The sequence below is a fragment of the Adelges cooleyi genome, unplaced genomic scaffold, assembly GCF_023614345.1.
Source record: "Adelges cooleyi isolate 19-005CV unplaced genomic scaffold, UGA_ACOO_1.1 ACOO_flye_CR_arks_rails_tigmint_CR_PRNA_651, whole genome shotgun sequence".
NCBI lineage: Eukaryota > Metazoa > Arthropoda > Insecta > Hemiptera > Adelgidae > Adelges > Adelges cooleyi.
In genome coordinates, this window is record NW_026096352.1 from 4795356 (window position 1) to 4820069 (window position 24714).

Genomic DNA, 24714 nt, shown 5'->3' on the forward strand with positions numbered 1-24714 from the left:
AAAAACCGAAATATCGTTAAGCACCTCATTTATAATATATATATATATATATATATCACTTATCATGAATACATAAAACAATAGTTATTTTGAAGTGGTATAGTATTTTAATTAATTAAAAACTTCATAAATGTTACTAAGGAAAATGTATTAAGTTAATAGTTAAAATTATATTTGGGATACTCAAGTGTTAGTGAAGGAACATAAACTTAAAATTTTAAGTACATTTAGTTATATTTAAATTTAACATAAGCGGAAAATATAATTTACAAAAATTATAAAACAAATATATGATTAAAACTAGTAAATTAAATAATTAATAAAACCCTTTACCGTATAGATTACTTTAACCACAAATATTTTAATTGATAGTAAACAGCTTATAATTATTATTATGACAGATATACAATAATAATAATTAATAAATATATATATTTTTACTTTTAAATTAATGAACATTAAATAGTAGCTAAAGGTCCCGCCCAATGAATGTTATATTATACAATTGGATTTTGATTATTAATGTAATTATTTTTTTTTTTTTAAGAAAAGACTTGCTCAAGGTTCTATTACTAGACAAGACGCATTGGATTTAGATTTTTCAAAAATTCACTAACTGAATGATAATAAGAGCGAATACTCGACATTTTTGTCATTAACTGTTGTCAATGTAACTTAAAATAGGTCTTTCTTTTAAAACAATTTTTTTTTAATTCTATCATTTTGTGAGATGTACAGCCATTTCCAAAAATAAATTTGTCATAACCATAACGCATATATACATAGTTTTAAGATTGTATTTTCCAGTAATAATAACTATTTTTTAAAAAAATACTGATGGTTAATCTGCATATTGGGTTATTTTAATCTCATCACTATACCATAAGAGACTAAAAATATTCTGGCGTAATTTGATTAAGTAATAACTAATGGAGCACACCTAATATATATATATATTAATACTTTAATAATTTTATTCGTCTGCTGCTTATTGTTGAGTAGCATAATAAAATTAAATATTATAAACATTGCCGTAAAGATGTGAGGAACAGATTCGTTGCATTATGACGATAACAAATTTTTAGTAACAAAGTCTTCATATTCTGAAAAAATACATTTATTTTAAATTTATTCAATTATATTCTATTGGTTTTAACTTAAATGGCTATTAGGAGCTATCACTGCCTCCGCCAAGGAGGACAGTACATTTTTGGTAAAATGTATGATGGTTCCTTATCACGGATTTCGTACAGTAACGAAGCTGTAGTGACCAAGTGTTGACAAAATTACAATGAGCGTTACACACTACTGTCATACACATTTTACCACAAACCCTTATTATGTCATTTAGTAAATCAATAACTTAAAAATTAATTAAGTACATAACATTAACCAACATAAATTTGAGAGTCACCACTGTATAATATACTGTTTAAATTCAAGTAAAGTACAACCCAATTATAAAAATAATATTATAATTCACCTGAATTAGATCCTTTCATTTTTAATATGTGTGGAATGACTGTGTCAATCTGAAAACTGCCTAGAAGACTAGAAAAAAATATTTCTTCAATGATGTTTGGTTGTAGAGATCGCAGCGCTGGAAGACGTAACAATAAAATAGCTATGCGGTGTTCATCTGAGTTTTCTTTGTTAATATGTTGTTTTAACTCCTTAAGAGCTTTTTCTTGAAGTTTGTACAGCTGTTGTCTCTCAGAAGGATTATCTAGATAACATAGAATAATAAATATAATTATTAGATAGTATACTTATTAGAAATAAAGCACATACCAGTATTGAATAGAGAAATTATCTTCAAATAAGCATATTCTTCTTTAGTCACTTCTATATTTTCCATTTCAGTAATGTAATCCTGAAGTTTACTTAGATAATCAACTAGCTAAAAATGTAATTATATCTTATTAATACAATTCTATCTTTAATAAAAATAAATAATATTTAATTATTGGCCATCACTTTCTACTTTTAAAGATTGATTCTAAGCAAAATCGCTTTTTGAGATGGACTAAATAAATAAACATTTTCATAACTAGAATTACTATCACTTTATAATCAAGACGACTATTTTTATAGTAAGCTGTCGATTTATTATAAAAAAAGTAATACGTATTGAATATGAAAACAAAAAAATTGAACCTTATAGTCTTTAATTTACCTCTTTAGCTTTGATTGAATTTTGTGATTGAATACTTTCATTTTGTAAATGGGTTATCATAGAAGTAAGGACTGGCATCAGAGATAAAGCTTCAGCACACTGTGTTAAGCCTAACACAAACAACTGCGGCCATGCATTCTTTAATAAACTCAATTGAGTTTCAAATCTAAAAAAATAATAGTCTATATTAAATTTACATTTTTTTTAGGTACTAGAATATAACATACTAAGAGATTGTTTTATCACTGATTACACTGATTTTTTTTATATATTTAATACTAAGTGATGTTACTTAACTAAATAATTCCCTCTCATGCTCCTTCCCTTTTTGTATATATTTAAATAAAAATAAAATTTGAAAACTTTTAATGGTTATTTAATAAATGGCAGTCTGTTTATTATATTATTTATTAAATAATATAAACAAATTCTAATTAATATTTTAACTGTTATTCCTACAATGAATCAAGTAATCAATAATAATATAAACTGGCTATCAACCAGTCAATATTTTCACAACAGACAATTATTGCTTTGTTTATTAAATTATATATACCCAGATAGTTTTAATTTGATAAAGATTTTTTTTTATTTATTTAAAATAGAGAAAGAACACGAGAATATTAACAATAAAACAACCTCTGGTTTACTTAAGTTATTAATAATAATATAAATTGTTATTACGAAAGGAGTTGAAAGGCTGGAAGACTCTGAACCCAGTTTATTGTTAAAAATAACAGCCTAGATGCACTTTCACAGATAAAATGCAAGTTTAAATACATGCATTTTGGGCTCGGAGATTGGAATGGGAAGACAATGTTTGCCGGAGGCATTATTTCTCCAGATATATCAATAACTTTGTAATCTCGAGCAGTTTCGTTTTCGTATGTCGAATCACCACCATTAGAACTCTGCTGTGATCATAATAAATTTTATCATCAGTACACTGGTAAACGGATTACAAAATAAACAATAAAATATTTACCTGAGTTATATTGTTCATAGAATCTAGTGCTAGTGCTAATAGGCTTTTGTTATCCTGACTAAATGGCTTAACATCAGCATCGTTGCTCGGAGAATGACTAGCTGATGATTCGTCGTCTTCTGCCATATAATAATCCATATAACTTTGATTACGAAAAGAAGTGTCATTCTCACCTAATAAATTTAAATAAATTTTAAATAGGCTAAAACACATAATGAAACGTTTATTATCAAAAATAATTTTATACCATAATAGTCTTATTAATAATTTAAATAAATCATTTTTATTGTTAGTAGTATAGGATTTCAGCCTTAGCGACCCATTTAGGGTCGTCATTACTCATTCCATACAAAATGTTTTTCTTACAAAATTGAATATTCACTAGTTCTTCACAAGAGAAGGATTATTATTAAATAACAAACATTTTACTTGTCGTCATTATTTAAGATAAATAATTAATAATTATAATATTTCTTATGTTTAGTAAGAAAAAAAAGAGGGAAAAAGTCTTATTTAAATATAGAGTTAGGTATTATTTGAATAATTTGTTTAACCTATATGAAGCGATAAATAAAAATTTACGTTTAATTAATCATTTATTATTTAAATATTTGTGATAAAATTATAATATATATTTTATAACATTCAAAATATATATAATAATTGCAATAAAGATTCACAAGGAAATAATAATAGGTTCATATTATATTGTTATAAGAAAATTACTTGACGACTGTAGTAACTGAGCTGCTGCTTGATCATTAAACAATGAGCGGTGAGTTGCAAATGGTATTTCTGTTTTAATAAATGGTAAATCATTTTTAATAAAAGATGCCATTTCACTTTTTACAAAAGAACTGCTTCCGTAAGAAAATGTAGGGATATTGTTATTATCTGGACTGGTAGACATTTGTACTGATTCCGGTCTATCGGAAACCGGTTTTCTTTCATGTTGCACGGCTGATTGAGAAAAAAAACAAATATAATTAGATCAATTATTATTGACTTAGACTATGTAAGTAAGTGATATACATAAATAAATTAGGATCGTTTTATTGATATTCCAGTACTAAATATCAGTAAATACCAAGTACTTACAATCACTTCTCATGCCCATGGTTAAGCACTTTTGAAGGCGGCAATATTGGCAACGATTACGGTGATTTTTTGTTACCTCACACATTTTGCTGCCTCGGCATTGATAACCAAGCTGTTTACGAATAGACCTTTTAAAAAAACCTTTACAACCTTCACAGCTAATGGCTCCATAATGACGACCTGTAACAAAAATAATTTACGTCATCATATAGGTAAATGTTATTGAACAAATTTTATAAGGTTTTAGGTCAATTCATCCTTAACAAATTCATCACAATTATAGAAAACTATTTTTATATTAAAATTTTGCTTACTCAAAAAGTAATTGTATTATTTTATGATGAAATACATAAATATAGTTAATCAATTAATATGAAATACAAAATTCATTATCGTGGTTATTATAATGTAAACAATGTACATCATTTAAGCACCCATAATGTAAGTTTTCACGCATATGCAGACTATTTAGTTAGCACATTCTTATGTTACTATGGACCAGAAATTGTACACAAAATGTAATATATTAAGGTGAAGTCAAAAAAAGAATATATCTGTCCTAAAAATGTACATATTTTTCAGCTTTAAATAAGGCATGCTCTAACTTTTTCTAAAAATATTGTAAATTCTTGTTCTTAAACTAATGTAAGTTTTAGAGCTTATTTGTTAATGAACAAAATATATTAAAATATGCATTCAAAAATATCAAAATATGCAATTATATGCCTTTATTTTTAAATAGCAAATTTGACATGATATAAAATTTCACAAAGGTTAATTATTAAAAAAGGTATTATACGTATCAAGATAACATTGAATTTTGATGTGATTATTATTTTGTGATAACTATTATTTTGGTATGTTATCAAATTTAAAAGGACAATGACATTTTTTGTTACTTTTTTCATATTGTGTGTAATTTTTTTTAGCTCATACTCATAAACTCGATTAAAGATAATAATAAAATGGAACACTTTTAATAATAATGAAGAGTGAAATCAAAAAAGGCTTTAAGTACCATTTTTTCAGCCAAAAATGTTGTATGTTCCAATGCCAATGTAACACAATAAGGCAGAAATTTCCTCATCGATTGGCACTTACAGCCTTTTTTGATTCCACTCTTCAATTATACTAACAATTATGTTACTAAATCTAGAATTAATTATTATAAGCAAATATATGCTGAAAAGAGTCCAATATATACAATATATAAGTTTGCTGATTTGAAATCTAGTCTTTATAAGTTGAATTTATATTTTATTTGGGTAGAATTCTGATTTCACTAAAATATATGATAAGTCAAACATCCGAGCTTTAGTAATTTTCCTTTGATTTAACCTAACAGATTTGATAAAAAAAACCAGAAAAAATATCATACACTATTTTAACCAGAAGGGACTAACCCGATCTAGTGCGTAGTTGTAAAATAAAAAAATTATAGTCAAACTTTTTATCAGCCTCCATTATATGTTCCAACACTACTGACCTGGATTTTTTTACTTTATATTTATACTTTTAGTACTTTATACTTTTTATATTTGATCAAAGTTAGAGTTATAAACAAAATATATACAACAAATTTTTATTGTTATTACTTAGGATGAAACGACCAGATACTTATATTACGGGCATTACTTGTTTAACACGTATCATTATTAAAGATTTTAATTTTAGTATAATACAGTATAAACTTTTATAACAAATATGTTGCACCAATGTCCAACAATAATTAAATTTTTATTAAGTTTGATATAGAATAATTTTTTATTTTAATTGATTCACTCGGTTAAGAGAACATTTTGATTATAAAAATCATTAATTTGTATCCATCAATAAGAGTTATAAACTTTAAAATACTATAACAAATAAATAAATTTAACAAAAAAAAAACCTTACATGTTTTTTGTAGAATGCATTTAAGTGAAATCACTTACCCGATGCTCTGTCACCACAAACAACACATGATTCAACAGGTAAACAAAATGAATGCATCTTATCGTTACCTATCATCTCATCAATATTCATATTAATAACTTATGTCAATCAAACATTAGACATTTGTCTTGTTTCTTTCTCGTTTAATAGACCTGTAAAACATAACATAATTTGTAAATATTTATTTATACAATATAAATAATTAAAATAGTTATAAGTCTGTATACATAATCTATTTATAAAATTTAATTAAAAAGAAAATGTTAGTTTTAAAATTAATAATTTAGACAAGAAGGTCGTTGTCACAGCAAATTGTCTAAGGTGTCTAATTTAATTTATTGCTTCTATGAACAATTAAATTTTTTGTAATAGGTATCAATTGTCCAAATGTACATATCAATAATATCGACTTTGATTTCATCAAAACCTGATGGCAAATAATATTTTATCAAAGTTTCTTTATCATAAGTCACAACTGTCAGCATTACACACATTTATGTCCATATTTAAATATTAGGTGCGCATTGCCTAAGCAGTTTAATCACAATCCACACTTAAAACCATATATTTAGCGCTCTCTAAGTAATAATGTTATGTTGCCCAAAATGGCTAAAACAGATTCCAACCGTTGAAAATAATGGCCACTAGAACGATCATTTTGATCAAACTATATCAATGAGGTCAAAGCGTTATATCATTCAGGCCGTATTTATTCAACTATTTATGCTATACACTTAGGGGTTTACATCACTCTAAAATAACATATTAACTTATTAAATCATTATCAAATTAATTATCATTCTGTGATAAGTCACAGTTAAAATTTGCAGGTATAATAATTATTCATATATGTATATATTGTATTAATAACATATAAATATGATTTAGGTCTTGAAAAAATGTAATTTTAAAACATAAAAGAAAAGAAGTGAAGAAAATGTTTAGAACAATTCAATCTTAAATGGTTTATATATTGTTATGCTTAACCTTAGGTTATACAATATGTAATATCTGAATCGCACATAGAATTAGTAATAACAAAATTAGTAATTACCTTAATAGCTACGATCATTGTACGAACAAAATCTCAAATAACAAACATGTATACGTTTAGCATAATCTCATGTAGGTATCAGTGTATAAAGTATAAAACGCAGAAGTAACTAAAAAAATTGTTTGCAGTAAAATTGTAAATAAACCCATTGTTCAGTGTTCGACTTAATCTAGGTAAGCCAGCTACATCCATGTTTGTTCTTAGGATGGTGTCAAACAATTAGATAATTAATGTTTTTGCTTGGGTCATGAAAAACTATAGAATATTGACTTAACTAAACTATTAAATAAGAACAACAAAAAGAAAAGAAAAGACACCAAACTTTGTTATCGCGATCAGACAATTTCTAATAAGATGAGGAAAACTGATAAGAATGGGAACGCCTGTATCTGATACCCTACTTCTACCTACAGCTGTTTATTTTATTACATTTACAACAATACCTTGGTAAAATATTATTCAGCTCAAAATCACTGAAATTGCTTTCCAATTCCTCATTAAATTAGTTACATTTGCAAATTTTTATTGATTCAACCTAATCAACCTGTACTTATTTTATTAAATTTTGATTTACATGTTTTTTATTTTTTATTCCAGATGTAATTGTCAGCTGTATGGTGAGATCGTAAACTACCTCCACAAAACGTGGCTATAATTTTAGGTAATAGATACCTGAGCTCCGGACACGCAATGGTTCTTGTTAGAAAAAAGAAGTAAGAAGTAACAGGTAACTACCTACACTTACCAGCTACCTGAACTTACTTTTTGACAAAATAGGATAAGGTTCAATTGCATTATAAAAGGGGAAGGGGTCAATAGAGGCACCATTTATTAATAATATAATTATGTCTGCAGTCTGATTTTTTAAAAAAAAGGTTTATTTAAGTAAAAAATATTGTTTAAATTGTAATAGGTAGCAACTAAACCTACATTAAAAGTGATTTGCTAATACTTGTAAATAATAAATAATAAAATATTTGTATTTTTAGCTTGATGCGTAAATTAGAAGGTTTTATTTTTACTACACCTAATGTGTTTTTATTCTTTTTTGTGTCTGAACACAAGACATCTTCTAACCGATGAATCAATTATTTCGTATAGCAATTAGCAACCCTATAAACCAGAAATCGTACCAGAAAGGTACTTAACTGGGCCACAATTGTAAAAAGTTCTTTCTTTCCACTTCAAAGTCGAGAAAAACACCCAAAAGTTCACTTTTTTTTTAGACTTAAAATTATAGCGCTCTATTAACTTTTTAAAAATAGTCGAATAAAAGATAAAAGTTAAAAAACTAAACAAAATGATAAACCCTTTCCCCCTAGAAGGGGTGGCATTTTTTCTTTATTTCCTTTTTTAGTCGAATTTTTATGGTAGCAACTCATCAAACAAAAATCATAGGCGAAGGTACCTTATTCATTATTGATCCGAAAATCTAAAAAGTTAACTCCCTCCCCTTCAAAATATTGTTTTTCTTAATTTTTTAACTTTAATTACGGCGCTCTATAACTTTTTAAAAAATGGCTAAGTTAGTTCCAAATTTGTATGGAATATTCTTAAGACATAATACCATAGAATTTCATTTATACTGTGATAATATGAGTACTAACGATAAACATTGACAAACCAAAAAAATATATACACTTTCCCCTAAAAGGGATATACATTTTTCCTTTAATTCACATTTTCAAGCAAAGTTTCAGGTATTTAGGTCTGAAAATTAAACCTAAGGTAAATCTAGAATGGGGCTATAACATATTATACAATTTTTTCAAAAATCAACTACAAACTTTTTTTATTTGAAAGTGACATTATCACTCTCAGACTTTAGTTGTAATAAATCATAATACCCGTGACCTCCACTGCTCCAATATTCTCCATCCATACTATGCCCCACTAGACAGAGTACTGGCTTCTTAAAATTGTTTTATTTGTTTCTTGACAAAATACATACAAGTATTACTTTTTTAACGCCTTCATAAATGTTATTTATACATCATTTTATATCTTACATACTTTATAAATAATAACAACATGGTCTTAACTTCTCGGTGGAGTTTACATACATCGGATTCACCTGTTTTTTTTCTGTGGGAGTTCTGGGGCACTTATGCTGTCTGTTTTTAAGCACTTTGTATAAGCAATATTTAAGAAAAAAGTGGTTTTAATAAATTTCGACCATGTTAATTAATTTTTGCAAGCTTCAAGGTATTATTTTTATTTTATATAATTTTTGCTTAATTTAGACCAAAAAGCTAGACAAAACTTCGACTACTTTATATGAATATTTTTCATTTTCTCGGGACAGTTGACTTTATATTGTTAAATATTTTATAAATAAAAATTATTTAGTTTATTAAGTCATAAAAATTGCAACATCGTTCGATATCAGTGATCTGGTGGTTATTTGTATTTAATTTTGTATGTAATCATACGGAGGAACAATAGTTAAAACTTCGCAATTTTATCGTATTTTATACTTGAGTAGGTAATCAATTCATGAGAGTCTTTTAATTAATTGAGGAAAATTGGTTGCATGACAATATCGGGTGCATGTAAACTGTGTCACAATGACCTTTCCTTAAAGTCTGTTTTTTTGACGTTTTAGACCTAAAAGCCAGACAAAATTTTGACTACTTATTATGGTCCAATTTCAAATCTGTAAAGAGATTCGAGTTATTTGGCTACTTTACTATGTTATGTAGGAAACATATTTTCATTCAAAATTTCAGTTTCTTCTAATTAAATTAATTAAACTTGCAGTTTTTTCAGTATTAAAACTCAATTTTTTACATAAAAAAATAAAAAATCTGTTTCCTAAATAACCTAGTAAAGTTTCTAAAAACCTCGTATATCTTTACAAAATTGAAATATGTTATATTAACTTAATATAACATAAACACAAATTTTTTCAAAAAGAATAACTACAAAAATTATATTATTTTAAAATAAATCTAGCATATTCTTCTTTTAATTATTAACAAAATCACTGCATTATAGTAAATTTTTTTTTTAAGTAAAAAAAAAAAACGGAAACAGTAAACAAGTTAAAACATTGTAAAAAATGAAAAAAGTATTCTAACCATAAAATATTATTTTTCCACTCAAAAATATATTTCAAATATAATACATTGAAGAAATGAAACAACAATATGGAACACATACACACAAATACTTATTTTCTATCTATTCTTCTTTTTATTCCGTAACAAAATAAATTATATTTATAAATTCCGAGTATAAATAATAAACAAAATTATATATATATATATATATTATATAGAATTCTTAACAAATATAGATGAACAAAAAAATTATGAGGGCTCAGTCCATCCTTAAAACCCCTTACTCTTTCCGTTATTGAAAAACATGTGTGAAAATATCCTAAAAAAGTACGCTTCATTCAAAATTTGTTTCTTACATACTTTCATTAAATTAAATTTCATAAAATACAATTTAAAAGTATTTAGTTTATTTAATAGCTGACAAACTTTATTGATGTTTAAATTTAATGAGATCTAAATGTGTGTTTATAAACAATTTTCGCATAATACAATTTACGTCAGTCAAAATCCAGAATATTGTTTGTAATATTAACAAATATTCTTTTCTCAATTCTAATTAAAATTTGTATTTCTTTTTTTTTTATAAGTATACAATTGTAATTAATACATGGAAAATGGAAATACATTTAATAAATAAAAATAATCTTTATGAATAATTTATATTAGTTAATAGAAATTAACTAATATTATTATTCTCAACTAATACGTCACTACCATTTGCTCCAAATGTTAGGTCGTGTGACCCTTTTGGTTCTTTACAGCTTTTTGATATTTTCATTCATTCTTGATTATCCTACATATACATTTTCTGGTAATAGTTTTAAAATAATAAAAAAAAAGTAAGATATAAAATTTAAATATTAAATTTGTTACATATTATACTAGTTATACAGTATGCCATACTTTGGTTCATAACTACTGTTTTTAATATGAATTAATTTTCACAGATGAAACTCAATCGATATTTTACAAGTTTTACACATAATAATAATAAACAAGGGGTAAATCATCAAAATTATTATTTTATAATTTACTAAAATATTTATAAAAATTGAAAAAAATTCAATTAATTAACCAGTTCTGACCCATATTATTATACTATCAGTTCTAACTTATACATTCTTAGGATTTTGAAAAGTACCAGTCGAAAGTATAAAAATCTTCCAGAGTGGTCAAAATTGTTCTTGTTTCTAGCTATTCAGTCTTAGTCTTCTTTAATTGGTATCTATTATTGATTATATGATATTGTATTTCATATTTCAATATTTTTATGAAATATACTACAAAATTTTCAAAAACTGCAGTTTTTTTTTTATTGTTAAAAACAACGTCAGCCGTTCCTAAAGACCGTCCAGATCTGTCATAATGTACTGTTACTGTTTTTAATGGTCCAAACTCATCAAATAATTCCTGTATGTCTGTAGAAGTAACTCCAAAGTCCAAATATGAAATAACAATTTTGTGTATATTAGTAGTTGAAAGTCTACCTCTAATATTTTGTCTCTTAGGTCCATCATACATGTCATCATGTCATGAGTCCAATATACGTCGTAGTGGTGGCAGACAAGGTCCCAGAGGTGGTAATGCCAAACGTGGTGGCGGATCCAATTTTCGATCGAACTGTGCCGGAAGTGGTGGCAGTGGTGGCAGTGGTGGCCCTATGCGTAGAGGCAAGCCGGCGGCAAGGAGTTCCAACGGATTTTCACCATACACAAAAGAGTGATGTAAATTCATCTTGGACTCATGACATGTATGATACACCTAAGAGACAAAATATTAGAGGTGGACTTTCAACTACTAATAAACACATAATTGTTTTTTCAAACTTGGACTTTGAAGTTACTTCTACAGACATACAGGAATTATTTGATGAGTTTGGACTATTAAAAACAGCAACAGTACATTATGACAGATCTGGACGGTCTTTAGGAACAGCTAACGTTGTTTTTGACAGTAAAAAAAAAAAAAAACAAAACTGCAGTTTTTGAAAATTGTTTAGTATATTTGATAAAAATATAAAATAAATCCAATTGCGAATTATTCAATTACTCAATTGCGAATGAAAAATAGCTGTTGCTTAGAGATGGACTATGTATTTATTGTTGTGTTCATAAATCGAGTTTTTTATTTCCCTAATATCAGAAATTATTATTATTTTTAACATAGGTATGTTTTTAGGCTGGGAGTCATTATGAAATTCGTGTTACGATTTCGTGTATTAGAGTATAGACATAAGGATGTAATCGACATTAATACTCCCATCGACATAAAGATCGAGATTATATATTGAACTATAATTATGGGTACAGGGTTTTAGAACACACACGTGTTCATTTCCGCCGCCACCATAAAATGGTGATGTTAAAATTTTTAAAAAGGTATTCGGTACTTCAATGAGACATGAATAATGATATGTGAGATTAGAGATATGTTATTGGGATGTAGATGGAGTTCGAGTTGGAGATGCAGATGGAGTTGGACTTTCATTTCTTTGCCGTATATGTCTGCTACGGTGTTCCTGGTTCCGACCAATTAATCGATTAAGGCCAAATATTAAAAAATACTAACATGTACATGTGCCTATGTATCCGCTTGTAGTGTGGATACTTTGAATTTTTTTTTATATTACATTATTCTAATAAAATGTAGTTTTTAATAAGTTAAGCTGTTCTGACGGTATGCGTCTCATATAAATTATCATTCGCTATAGTTGCTGAGCAATGCATAGCAAACTTCTTAACATAGGACCCTCGTACTTAGGAAGTGCGACATTGGCGGCCGTCAATTTGCAATGTATATTAATACAAATAAAATCTTTATGGTTATACGGACCCGTAATGCTAAAACATATCCATGATTCAATGTTTTTCAGTGGAGCGGAAAAAATAACTAGGGTTTTTTTTAAATTAGTGGTTCATTTAATGATTATTATCATACCTACATATTAAAACCAAACTTGATTTGTAAGGTCGTTTAATATTTACACTCATACTAATTGTAAATATTGCCTTCGTGAGCATTATTATTAATAATAAATAAAGTTATGAAGAATAACTAGAATATTATGTTTTAGCCAGTAGTAGCCAAATACAGTTTTATAAGTTCTAACTTACGATTTAAATGAAATAATTATAACAACAAAATTAACTAGGTATATACATTTAGTAATACTTTACTTTAAATTCTAATTAAAAGTTAAAAGTTAAAACAGTTATATTTTGTGATAACGGTTATGATAACAATAACCACTGTGGTAACTTGGGAGCTTCTGACCATCTGGGAACCTATGACCGAATGCCCTTTTCTTTAACTCGCTAACACTTTTGTAAGGGTATTTTTCAAATCTTGCAAAATTAATTAACCCACTTCACGACAAACTATTTTCCCAATACTATATGCAACATAGCTATAGACTTTAATTATTAAAAATTTTTAATCAAGCTTTTCTAATAAGAATTATTGAGCATTCTTGTATGGCATACATAGGTAATACATTTTATAAATATAATGGACTAATCTAGAAAACGGTTTAATACTAATAAAACATGTAAATTTGTACTTCTTACTTTATCTAATGAAAGTGGCTAGTCTACAATCCACGATACCCTAATATATGCTGATGAATACATAAATCTTTTTACATATAGATAACAAAGTTCACATGAATTAGACAATACATATTTTAAAAAGGCGAGAAGAACACTATAAAAAAGTGAACATAAAAATTAAATACACCTAAATTATTTGAAGTATGTATTTATTTAATTATTAAAATAATTAAAAAATATTCATGACATCATATTAAAATTATTTTATCAATGGATATAGCTATAATTTATACACACATACTCAAATAATTGAGTTCTGATTATAGGTTACTGCGGTAATTAATAATTGTCAGGTCTTAACTAGATTATAAGTTTATAACTGTCTTAACCAGATCAGTGATCACTGACAGTTGACACTTAGTAGGCTTACTTCATAATTAGTCACATTACACTTAACACTTTTATAGTTTTATATTTCGTTAGATGAGTGGTACCAGTGGTGGATTTTCAACATTATTTTTTAAATAATATGTATTTTAAAGGCTAATGCCAATAAAAAAGTGTTGGCTGTACTTTTATTTATGTTATATTAATGTAATTTGTATTAATTAAAGTTTAAAGGTAAATATTTTACAAAATAAAATCGAATTTATTTTTTATTTTTGCAAAATTTGGTCAATACTGTTAAACAGTTTGCAACCCTATGAATTCCTATGAATATTATTATTTCATTATATAATATTATATCGGCGTCTTGGGATGGGGGTCAAGACCCTATGGACCCATACCCCCGTAAATCCGCCACTGAGTGATACAATCGAACTTGGTGTGTATTTTAATAAATAGGTACGCATTAATATCCTAATCAAAAGTACCTAAGTATATATTTTTTAAATTGATAATAACACATTGATAAAGAAATAGGATGATATGGTATGATACATTAAATATAAGAAATACGACTAAGTATCCAATCGAAGTAATATAACATGTATAAACTATTATAATACTTAATTTACCAAATATATGACATTCTAATATTAGATACATAATACTTAACGAAAATAATTTGGTATACGTCATTATATTTTTTAGTAGGCAGTATTTTTAAACATTTATAATAATATAATAAAAAAACATATTCATTCATTATCATTCTATAAGTAAATAATTATTCTCTACGTTAAACGCGTAGTAGAATTAATCATTGTAATTTCGTTTCCTAACCATAGCGTAAATAGTTAAGAGTGAGAATATTAACACCAAGATTCCAAAACTGTTTAAAGCCAAACCCTCAGATGGGTATTTTTTGTATTCCGTATTTCTGCAAAAAAAACAAACAATATTTTTTGTAATAACAATATATAATATTTTAATATTTGTTCTGTGATCATAAATCACACATCAGCTGTCATTTATACATTTTCTACAGTCCAATAAATTTAATAAGGTTGTAACGGACCCACCCTTATCAGGGCTAATAGATACATATATATATTTATTACATTGTACAACTTATCAGGACTAACATATACATATATCTATATATTATATTATATAACTTCTCATTGTTAAATATTGCTAAATATGAATGTACCACACGTGCCGATTTCACATCAGACCCAAAAGGTCATTACAGCATCTTGCGAAAGCAGACAACTTGCAATTCTGTTCACAGTTGACCTCAAACACGAGGCCAACCACTAAGAGAAACTTAACGTTTTGGCAACTACCGTGCGAATCTCACATCGAAGCTAGCCAATTTCGACCATGCGAAGGCTGCACTCTCATGCCTCTACCCTTCCTCCACCGTTGACATAAGCGGATGTCATGGACGAGCGAGGTCATCCACACGCGGACTTTCGATAATTGCGAGGATTCCCACGGCCATTCAGCGAGCGGACCAACATATAAGGGAAACTTCAGTCATAGCAGACCAGATGTGCTGGGACCACCATACACTACACTTGAAGTTTCTACCTATCATCTTCTTTTGAAGTCTTAAGCGGCTTATAATTGTCTTAATCATCATATTTTTTAAGCATACTGAACTTATGCTATTAACTGTTTGTCGTTGTACATGTTTTATAAGTATATTAAATTAAATGTTTGTGATTTACTCTGAAGTTATTCTATTAAATATCTAAAAACCTATCACCACGATTGTGACAACACTCAAACAGCCTGCAATACATACGTACAGGGCTACAGGGTTGTTACAAGGTATTAAAGTTATATTTATGGTTTGTCGTGTATGTTATCATATGTATACGCATTATATATTACATTGTTTATATTATGTAATCTGTATGGTAATCACCCATCACAAGTACACTACCTAGTGTTCCTGTTCAACTATTAAATTTGAATAACTTTAAAAATGATAAATTTGTTGAATATTGTGTAACTCGGTAATGGAATTTAAGTGATGCGAGTACACTTGGATAGTAAGTGGTAAATAGTGTAGAAAAAATGATGTAGGTATTTTGGATTAGCTAATAAGGAAGAGCGAGACGATTTTTTGGCCTATTCCATTTGTACTGGACGAGACGAGGAAGAAGAAACGTATTTAAACATTGTCTTTTGTAATTTACTGGGTATATATTGCCAATAGGAATAAGTTACTCCATCAGATAATTTGTGCTTAAATGAATTATTGAACGCAAAATATGATTATGCAATGTTGTTAAGCTTACAATTTGCAAATGGCGTGCTCGTTAACTCCGATTAAGCTGGCTAAGGTGGCGATCACTATTGTGTATAGACTGAACTGCTTGCCTAGCAACAAACCGATTCTGTGAAAGCGAGGCATTGCAAAGGTTATCACAGCGGTAAGCCACTGCAACGTGAAAAACAACATAGCAGTGGCGCCGATCCAAGAGTGTAGCGAAAACAAGTGATCCGACAGCACACTTTTCGAGTCTGGGGAATCGCTAGATTTGCCCATTTCCTTGCGCACAACCGCAATAAAGACAGACAGCACCGATACGAGAAATGCAAACGTATTTACCAAAATGAAAGGCAGAGTGGCATTTTTTTTACCTTTTTTTATCATTAACATGGCTGAAAATAATAAACTTAATAATTATACCAAGACGTGCAAGGCTAGCCTAACTTAGCTCTATTGTCACTAGAACAGCTAGGCTTCAGGTCTAATGGTTAGTATAATATTCACAAAATCTTAATTTATAGGTTAAACTGTGATGTGTAATTATTAGTTCAATAACTAGGACTCTATTTCGGTACTTAATTTATTATTTGGACTATCACAGCATCCTCGAAAGCGATTTAAAAATGTTTTTTCATCTCTACATGTTTAAGCAGACTGAAAAAAACTCGCTTAATTTTGGTTTTAGAGTAAAAGCACCCATTATAAAATTAAAAGAAAACAATATTCCAGAGGGCAAGACGGTGCGTTTTTTTCATTATTCCAAGTATAACGCTCAATAAATAGTTTAGAAATAACGACTATTTTACATTTTTAAATGACTAACTTTTCAAAAAAAAAATTTTTTGGCACCGTCTTGCCCTCCAGCATATTGTTTTCTTTTAATTATATAGTGGGTGCTTTTACTCTAAACCTAAAATTAATCGAGTTATTTTCAGTCTGCTTAAACATGTTTTTACCACTGAAAATCACCGGTGCGACGCCCTCTTAATGACTTGAAGTATGTGTTCTCAGAACGTCAAGTTGAATTTTCAACTGCAATTTTAATCCAACCTAACCCGTCCGAAGTCCATAGTAATATTTTTCTGTTGTTCTTTGAGAATTTCGGATGGAAATATTATTTACTCATACCATAGGTTTTAAAATATACTGATAAGCGGTACTATGCAAAAGCATAGCGACTACTTTAATGCTGAATTCCCGTTGTCAACAGAAGTACCCGTCATAGTTTACCATCCGCCAGTACATAAACTAATTAGGTCAATGTTCATACTTACAATTTCCGTAAAGGTATATGAATCCCACTGTGCCCAGTGTAAAGTGCCAATTGCGTATCTGTGTCTTACTGATGACCACCGAGTTTCCATTACCTGACTCGCTAAAATATCCCTCTTTGTATATTACGGAAATGCAAACGATGGCGGCCACGAAGGCCAATCCAATAGCTTGAAAAAATGTCCAGAGAAGCAGACTAATTGAAATTACGCCTTCTTCATTGTCGCCGCCGTTGCTTTTGTCTAAATCAAATTGCATTTTTAGCAGTATTTTAAGCTTTACTCGGGTGTATATGTCTGATATAAAACTAGAAGGAATTGAAGGTTAAAAGAAAATTAATAACAAAAGGTAAACGTTAAGTGTGAGATTTGAAGAGATTAATGCCACGAGCCACTGTTTGAGAAGCCTTTATAAAATATATTTTTCAAAATATTAATTCAAATATAGTATATATATATTAGCCCGTGTTATAGTTTGATCCAAATGATCAGCTTAAAATAGGTAAACCTTAGTTGTAATCCTAAAACTGCGCTCCTGAAATGTATACGCTGGCTAAACATAACATATACTTCAAATCAAGTTGTAAAAATTCATACTCCAAATTATTCTACATTTTAACTAAATTTAGACTAATCCACAATCTTAAGCTTACACATTCGTAGCAATAAAAAATTAACTATGATCACCATTTACAATTACATATAAGTATATCAAGCATTAATTATTAGATCTAATTTTGGAAAAGCCTTACTTTCGTCTAAGAATGGTGTAATTAGCACATATAATAGAATGCATTGGAAAGGTATACAACATAAAACCAATATGATAATTAATAACAAAAAGAAGGATGACATATGTATTAATATTCAATATAGTATATTAATTTTCAGTTAAAACTTACCATAATTTTGTGCTTGTTGGGTAGACTTGGCTGTACCATCTTAAAACACAAACATATAATTGATTGATTAATTTTAAAATGTGTTATAACTCTTGGAGGCTCCGTAACAAGCAAATGATAAGAGATACCAACGGTTGGAGAATTGAAATTGACAAGACTAAAGATGTCTTACGTTAAGTCCACAAGGACACATACAGCTCAATAATAATGAGCCATTTTCAATATACAAAAACCAATTTCTTAAATCGACCAAAGCGTGTTTACAAACGATTAATTTACTGATAAACTAGGATTTAAGTATAATTATATTTTTAATAAATAAACACAATATTAGAAATAATATTGATATTTTATTACATTACAGTATTCGAAGGTAAATAATAGTATAACATAGTTGAATAAATAAATACAAAATTGAATAAATTTGGTTCTAATCAATTTATATAGTATAAGACTCTCTCCAGGCCGTATCTAAAACTAATAGTATGGCGCAACAGTAACGGTCTGTGTTGTGCTTTGGACTGTCTAAAGGACGCAAGGTAGTCATGTTGGAATGTTCAATGTAAAATGGATCGTGTATTGGGACGCGTGTTTTTTAAAGTATTTTTTATTGATTATATAAACTGTACAATAAGCAGGTATACAATTGTGTAGGTATTTGTATTTCTACACGGCGGTAAAAGTTAATAATTGCAAAGCTGCTGATCGATTGGTGTTCCACAAAAAAGGGAATTGCCTACTTGAATACTACACAAGCTACGTTGAAGTCAAAGAAAATAAAACTTAAGAGTTGTTCGTATGAAGTACTACCGAAAAAACAAGCTTACTCGCTGTGGGGTTTCCCAGATCTTTTACTGCTGCGCTGTTGCCAATTATGTGTTCGGCGACCGAGTTGGACGCATCCTCCAATTCCAACACTTCAGAATCGTCTGGAAACGAATATACAAACACAAATAAAAAACGGTAGGAAAGACAAATTTAGGCTATATACTGACGAAGTTAAGTGCAACGAGTACCTTTGACAGAACTAGTAGTGCTTCCAACCGTTTGCAGAGCATACGCCATGTTCAAGAGATGAAAAACTGACTGGACCTAAACACCTTAGGTATATGTGTGGGTAAACGTCAAAACGTTAGCACTACGAAAAAAAATGTTCTACACACTGTCATGGACGGCTTTATTCGCAAATGCATTTATAAGCTAAACCCCAGATTACTCGTGTAGATAAATATCTATTACTATAATAATAATATACTTGACACTCAACCATACAAGTGCTCTATACATTATAACACTCAGATTTTATTAAAAAATTATAGTCATTTCCATAATGTAACATCAACGACCTCGTGTATCTATGCTTTCATCGATTGTAGTTTCGAACGCAACCAATACTGTACCTATATTGTCCGTTCTATTTTTTTTTTTGCAACATTGTCATAAACGGTATTTGATAAATTTCAGAAACACGCACGTGTGTGTACTGTAATTCTATTATGAAGGTACTAGACAGTGACAAACCGTGTGAGATTAAAGTATTATCGAACTAGAGTTGGCGCATTCTAATCTTGACAAATAAAGGCGTTCTTTTAATCGAACCACTTTAGATACAAAAATGGTTGTTGTACGCTGTACAATCAACAGCATTTAGAAACACAAAAATGTGCAAAATAATCCATTGATGAATGCATGGAAAAAATTACAATTTAAAATTTGATGTTGAACATGGTTATTTGTATATTTAATCTATGACTTGACGCTTAACCCATTATTTTTATTCGTTATTAGATTATTGTCGGTAATTTGACAACAAGTAACAACATTAAGTGCTCTATACATTATAACAATCAGATTTTATCATTAAATATAATACATAACAACTGTAGGAAGTACTAATTTAATTATATTTGTAACGTTTAATCGTTATCTTTTTAATTGTTTAAATAAAAGCAATACATTTTTTTTGGTTAGAGGAATTGTGATTTGTGTGACAATAAAACTATTAACTATAGGTCTGTATTTAAGTGATGTATGTTTTTTTTTGTTATTATTTAATATTAATTATAATTTGCAATCATATATTATTTTAAATAATAATTATGACTTAATACCTTTTACCTGCCGATCCTTCTTTTTTATTGTAATTTTGATTAATACCTAACAAAAACTGTATACATTTTTGTAATTTATAATTTAATCATTCTTTAAATAAAATAATTAAGACATTTCAATAAGCTTTAAAAATTGTACAACGAGTTAATCAATTTTAACGAGTTAGAAAACTTGTGTAAATAATAAAGGTCAATATTAAAAAAAAGTATTACATAGAGGTAATACTTGTAACGTTTGGATTTTACTAGTCGAGCACGTTTACCTTCCCTAACTTAAGGGGTAAGAGGAATTGGGTTTGAGGTAAATAAATAATAATGTTGAATGTCTGACATTGGTCTAATAAAGATAATTATAATATAAAAATGTGCAAAACACGTAGCGAGTTAAAATATTATATAAATAGAATAACTGTTTATAAAGGGAAAAGAAAGAAAGGCTTAAGACCGGGAGGCACAGGTCGGCAGTAATAGTAATATATTACTACTGGCCTAACTGAAGGTAAGCAATCGGTATGACTCACCGGTATTTGTGAACCGTCTATGTGCACAAATCCCTTAGTACGGTCATAATCGAGCACATGAACTTTGAGTCATACACGATTGTTGTCGGGAGGTGTAGCCGAGAACGTGAGACATCAAGTAACATAACGATAGTGAGGTTTCTTACTGGGTTTTTAGGGGTACGCCTGGTTGGTTACTAGACTGGAAACGCTACCTAGGACCGCCAGTACGTGGTACTAATGCGTTTCATAGTCAAATGGCTTGTAATTTATTATTAAGCTTGATAAATCGATAAAAACCACCTAATTAAGAATAAAACATGGTTTTTCTTAATTTTCTACTTATTAAGTACATTTTTAGATGTTTAAAAAGCCCTTGGTTGCTAACAATTCCTAATAAAGTCTATTTAAAATAATTGTACCATCTTCATTTCTGAGAACCATTATATATATTTAATTTTTAATAAATATATATATATATTTTTTATATTGAGAAAATATATAATCTGTACAATTTAAATCACAATAAATAATATATTACAAAACATGTGATACTTTAATAAATAAGCCACCCATTAGTGACACTTAAATTTGATCACACTATATTCAACACATAATTAATAAATTGCCTAATAAATTAAAAATCAAATAGTAGGTATCTATGTTACATTTTTTAGGATAACTGGAGTAACTGTAATCAATAAGGTTGCAAATGTATTTCATAAACATGAAAATTGATAATATATAATTAAATTAATATGTACAAAAAATTAATTATGTTCACACCTTTTTTTAACGAACAAATGCCTTAAACAATTATAATAATCTTTAATTTTATCATTTTTTTTTATAAAAAGTCAAATTAATTAATCTTTTGTAGAAAATTCTTCGTATAATAACATAGTATTACCATTGAGTATATATTGTACAATATATACTCAATGGTATTACTAATTACAGTTAAAAAACAAAACAAGATGTCATTTATCCCTTTTCCTAGAAAGGGAGGAAGGAGACTTTTTATATATTTTACACATTTTTCCACTTAAACACGCTTTTATTTTTTGAAAAATATTTTAATTAGTTTTACATTTAGGTGGAGTTTTCTGTAGATATAGCACATCATTAATGTATTAAAAACCCAAATGAATAACTTGAAAATAATTCACTAATTAAATTTATCGTACATTGAAATTTTTTTTCAAATGAATTAATGCTCAAATGCAAAATCAAATATCTAACTGTACTTAATTATTAAACACTATTGGCCTTTCTATGGAGCTGAGAGTTTAAAGGTATACAATGAAGCAAGACCATAAATCATAAAAGTGTTGGGGGGAAGTTATAACTTTCTTGATTTTTAAAAATTTAAGTAAGTGAATTATAATTACTAATATTATTATCAATGATAATAGTGAGGAGATAGATACTTATCATAGCTAGATAAATATTAAAAGATTATATGTATTACCAGGTAGGTTGGATGTTTTCAATATTAATTGTTTTAAATTTACTTTTTTTTTGTATTAGGTATAATACTAATAAACTTATACAATAATTATAACATTTAAAATCACTGCACATACCTATTTAACAAGTTAAGTACGTCTTATATTCTACTAGGTAAAAGTGTTATTGTTCAGACGATTTTAAATTGATCATAAAACATAAGAGACAGTAGTCAACTCGTCGAGAAATGGACTGATAAGTAATAAAAAACAATACTAATTATACAACAATACTAACACTACTAGACATTTAGTTGTAAGGTGGGGTTGCAAGTTACAACTTCGACGACGACAAAACTCATTATAAACGAATTACAGCAGGTAGACGTAGATATCTTTTAATCTGTAAGACGTTATTCTTTATCTATGATTATTATTTTTATTTTCTTTGGTTAATGTTGTTACTTGTTGTCAAATTACCGACAATAATCTAATAACGAATAAAAATAATGGGTTAAGCGTCAAGTCATAGATTAAATATACAAATAACCATGTTCAACATCAAATTTTAAATTGTAATTTTTTCCATGCATTCATCAATGGATTATTTTGCACATTTTTGTGTTTCTAAATGCTGTTGATTGTACAGCGTACAACAACCATTTTTGTATCTAAAGTGGTTCGATTAAAAGAACGCCTTTATTTGTCAAGATTAGAATGCGCCAACTCTAGTTCGATAATACTTTAATCTCACACGGTTTGTCACTGTCTAGTACCTTCATAATAGAATTACAGTACACACACGTGCGTGTTTCTGAAATTTATCAAATACCGTTTATGACAATGTTGCAAAAAAAAAAATAGAACGGACAATATAGGTACAGTATTGGTTGCGTTCGAAACTACAATCGATGAAAGCATAGATACACGAGGTCGTTGATGTTACATTATGGAAATGACTATAATTTTTTAATAAAATCTGAGTGTTATAATGTATAGAGCACTTGTATGGTTGAGTGTCAAGTATATTATTATTATAGTAATAGATATTTATCTACACGAGTAATCTGGGGTTTAGCTTATAAATGCATTTGCGAATAAAGCCGTCCATGACAGTGTGTAGAACATTTTTTTTCGTAGTGCTAACGTTTTGACGTTTACCGTCAATAATAATAGGTTCATATTATATTGTTATAAGAAAATTACTTGACGACTGTAGTAACTGAGCTGCTGCTTGATCATTAAACAATGAGCGGTGAGTTGCGAATGGTATTTCTGTTTTAATAAATGGTAAATCATTTTTAATAAAAGATGCCATTTCACTTTTTACAAAAGAACTGCTTCCGTAAGAAAATGTAGGGATATTGTTATTATCTGGACTGGTAGACATTTGTACTGATTCTGGTCTATCGGAAACTGGTTTTCTTTCATGTTGCACGGCTGATTGAGAAAAAAATATATATAATTAGATCAATTATTATTGATTTAGACTGTATAAATGTATATTGTATTAAATTTTATATACATTCAAAATTAGATATTTTTTTTGATATAATATTATTTTTAAAGACTAAATGCAGTAAACATGTATGTTTTTTGATTAAGACTATTTAGTAAGCATCTACTTTTCTATGTTTCTATAGACCAGAAATTGTACATAAAACGTATTACATTAAGAAAAAAGTTAACATTTATTTTTCATACTTATATACTGTTTTTTAAGTATTTAATATAATTAAAACGTACTATTTTCAACTAATAGTGTATTTTGCTTGAGCATAATATTACACTATACTTACCATTTTTTTTTGCATTACTTATCATGATGTGTGTTCTTCTTGACATTTTAAGTATGAATTCAATAGAACTATTAAAATATTAAATGTAATTGAATACCTCGACTTAGGCTCTCTACATCGACTAAATCATCGGTTCACCATTTTAATGATAAAG

At 28.1% G+C, this 24714-nt stretch overlaps 2 protein-coding genes across 7 annotated transcripts; both read right to left on the bottom strand.

Moving 5' to 3' along the window:
• Positions 1-215: 215 nt before the first annotated feature.
• On the bottom strand, positions 216-24714 carry LOC126844958 (orphan steroid hormone receptor 2-like). Of its 3 annotated transcripts, none has more exons than XM_050583482.1 (10): positions 7249-7593; positions 6194-6346; positions 4260-4439; positions 3888-4121; positions 3162-3334; positions 2861-3087; positions 2177-2342; positions 1792-1900; positions 1484-1726; positions 223-1103 (listed from the first exon to the last, which is right to left on the bottom strand). In XM_050583482.1, the coding sequence occupies exons 2-10, from the start codon at positions 6282-6284 to the stop codon at positions 1063-1065; spliced, it is 1464 nt and encodes a 487-aa protein (XP_050439439.1). In that variant the 5' UTR covers positions 6285-6346; positions 7249-7593; the 3' UTR covers positions 223-1062. The 3 variants fall into 3 exon arrangements, with proteins under 3 accessions (XP_050439440.1, XP_050439439.1, XP_050439438.1); XM_050583481.1 differs by having other exon boundaries at positions 232-1103; positions 2861-3090; XM_050583483.1 differs by lacking the exons at positions 3888-4121; positions 4260-4439; positions 6194-6346; positions 7249-7593 and adding exons at positions 23968-24201; positions 24561-24714 and having other exon boundaries at positions 216-1103; positions 2861-3090.
• Positions 14895-23884, bottom strand: LOC126844959 (uncharacterized). 4 transcript variants are annotated; one of them, XM_050583487.1, is made up of 7 exons: positions 22900-23884; positions 19719-19802; positions 19530-19631; positions 18703-18741; positions 17804-18043; positions 16555-16921; positions 14895-15182 (listed from the first exon to the last, which is right to left on the bottom strand). In XM_050583487.1, exons 2-7 carry the CDS (start codon positions 19765-19767, stop codon positions 15059-15061), a joined length of 921 nt encoding a protein of 306 aa, XP_050439444.1. In that variant the 5' UTR covers positions 19768-19802; positions 22900-23884; the 3' UTR covers positions 14895-15058. The 4 variants fall into 4 exon arrangements, with proteins under 4 accessions (XP_050439444.1, XP_050439441.1, XP_050439443.1 ...); XM_050583484.1 differs by having other exon boundaries at positions 14896-15182; positions 19719-19840; positions 22900-23883; XM_050583486.1 differs by lacking the exon at positions 22900-23884 and adding an exon at positions 22785-22894 and having other exon boundaries at positions 14896-15182; positions 19719-19840.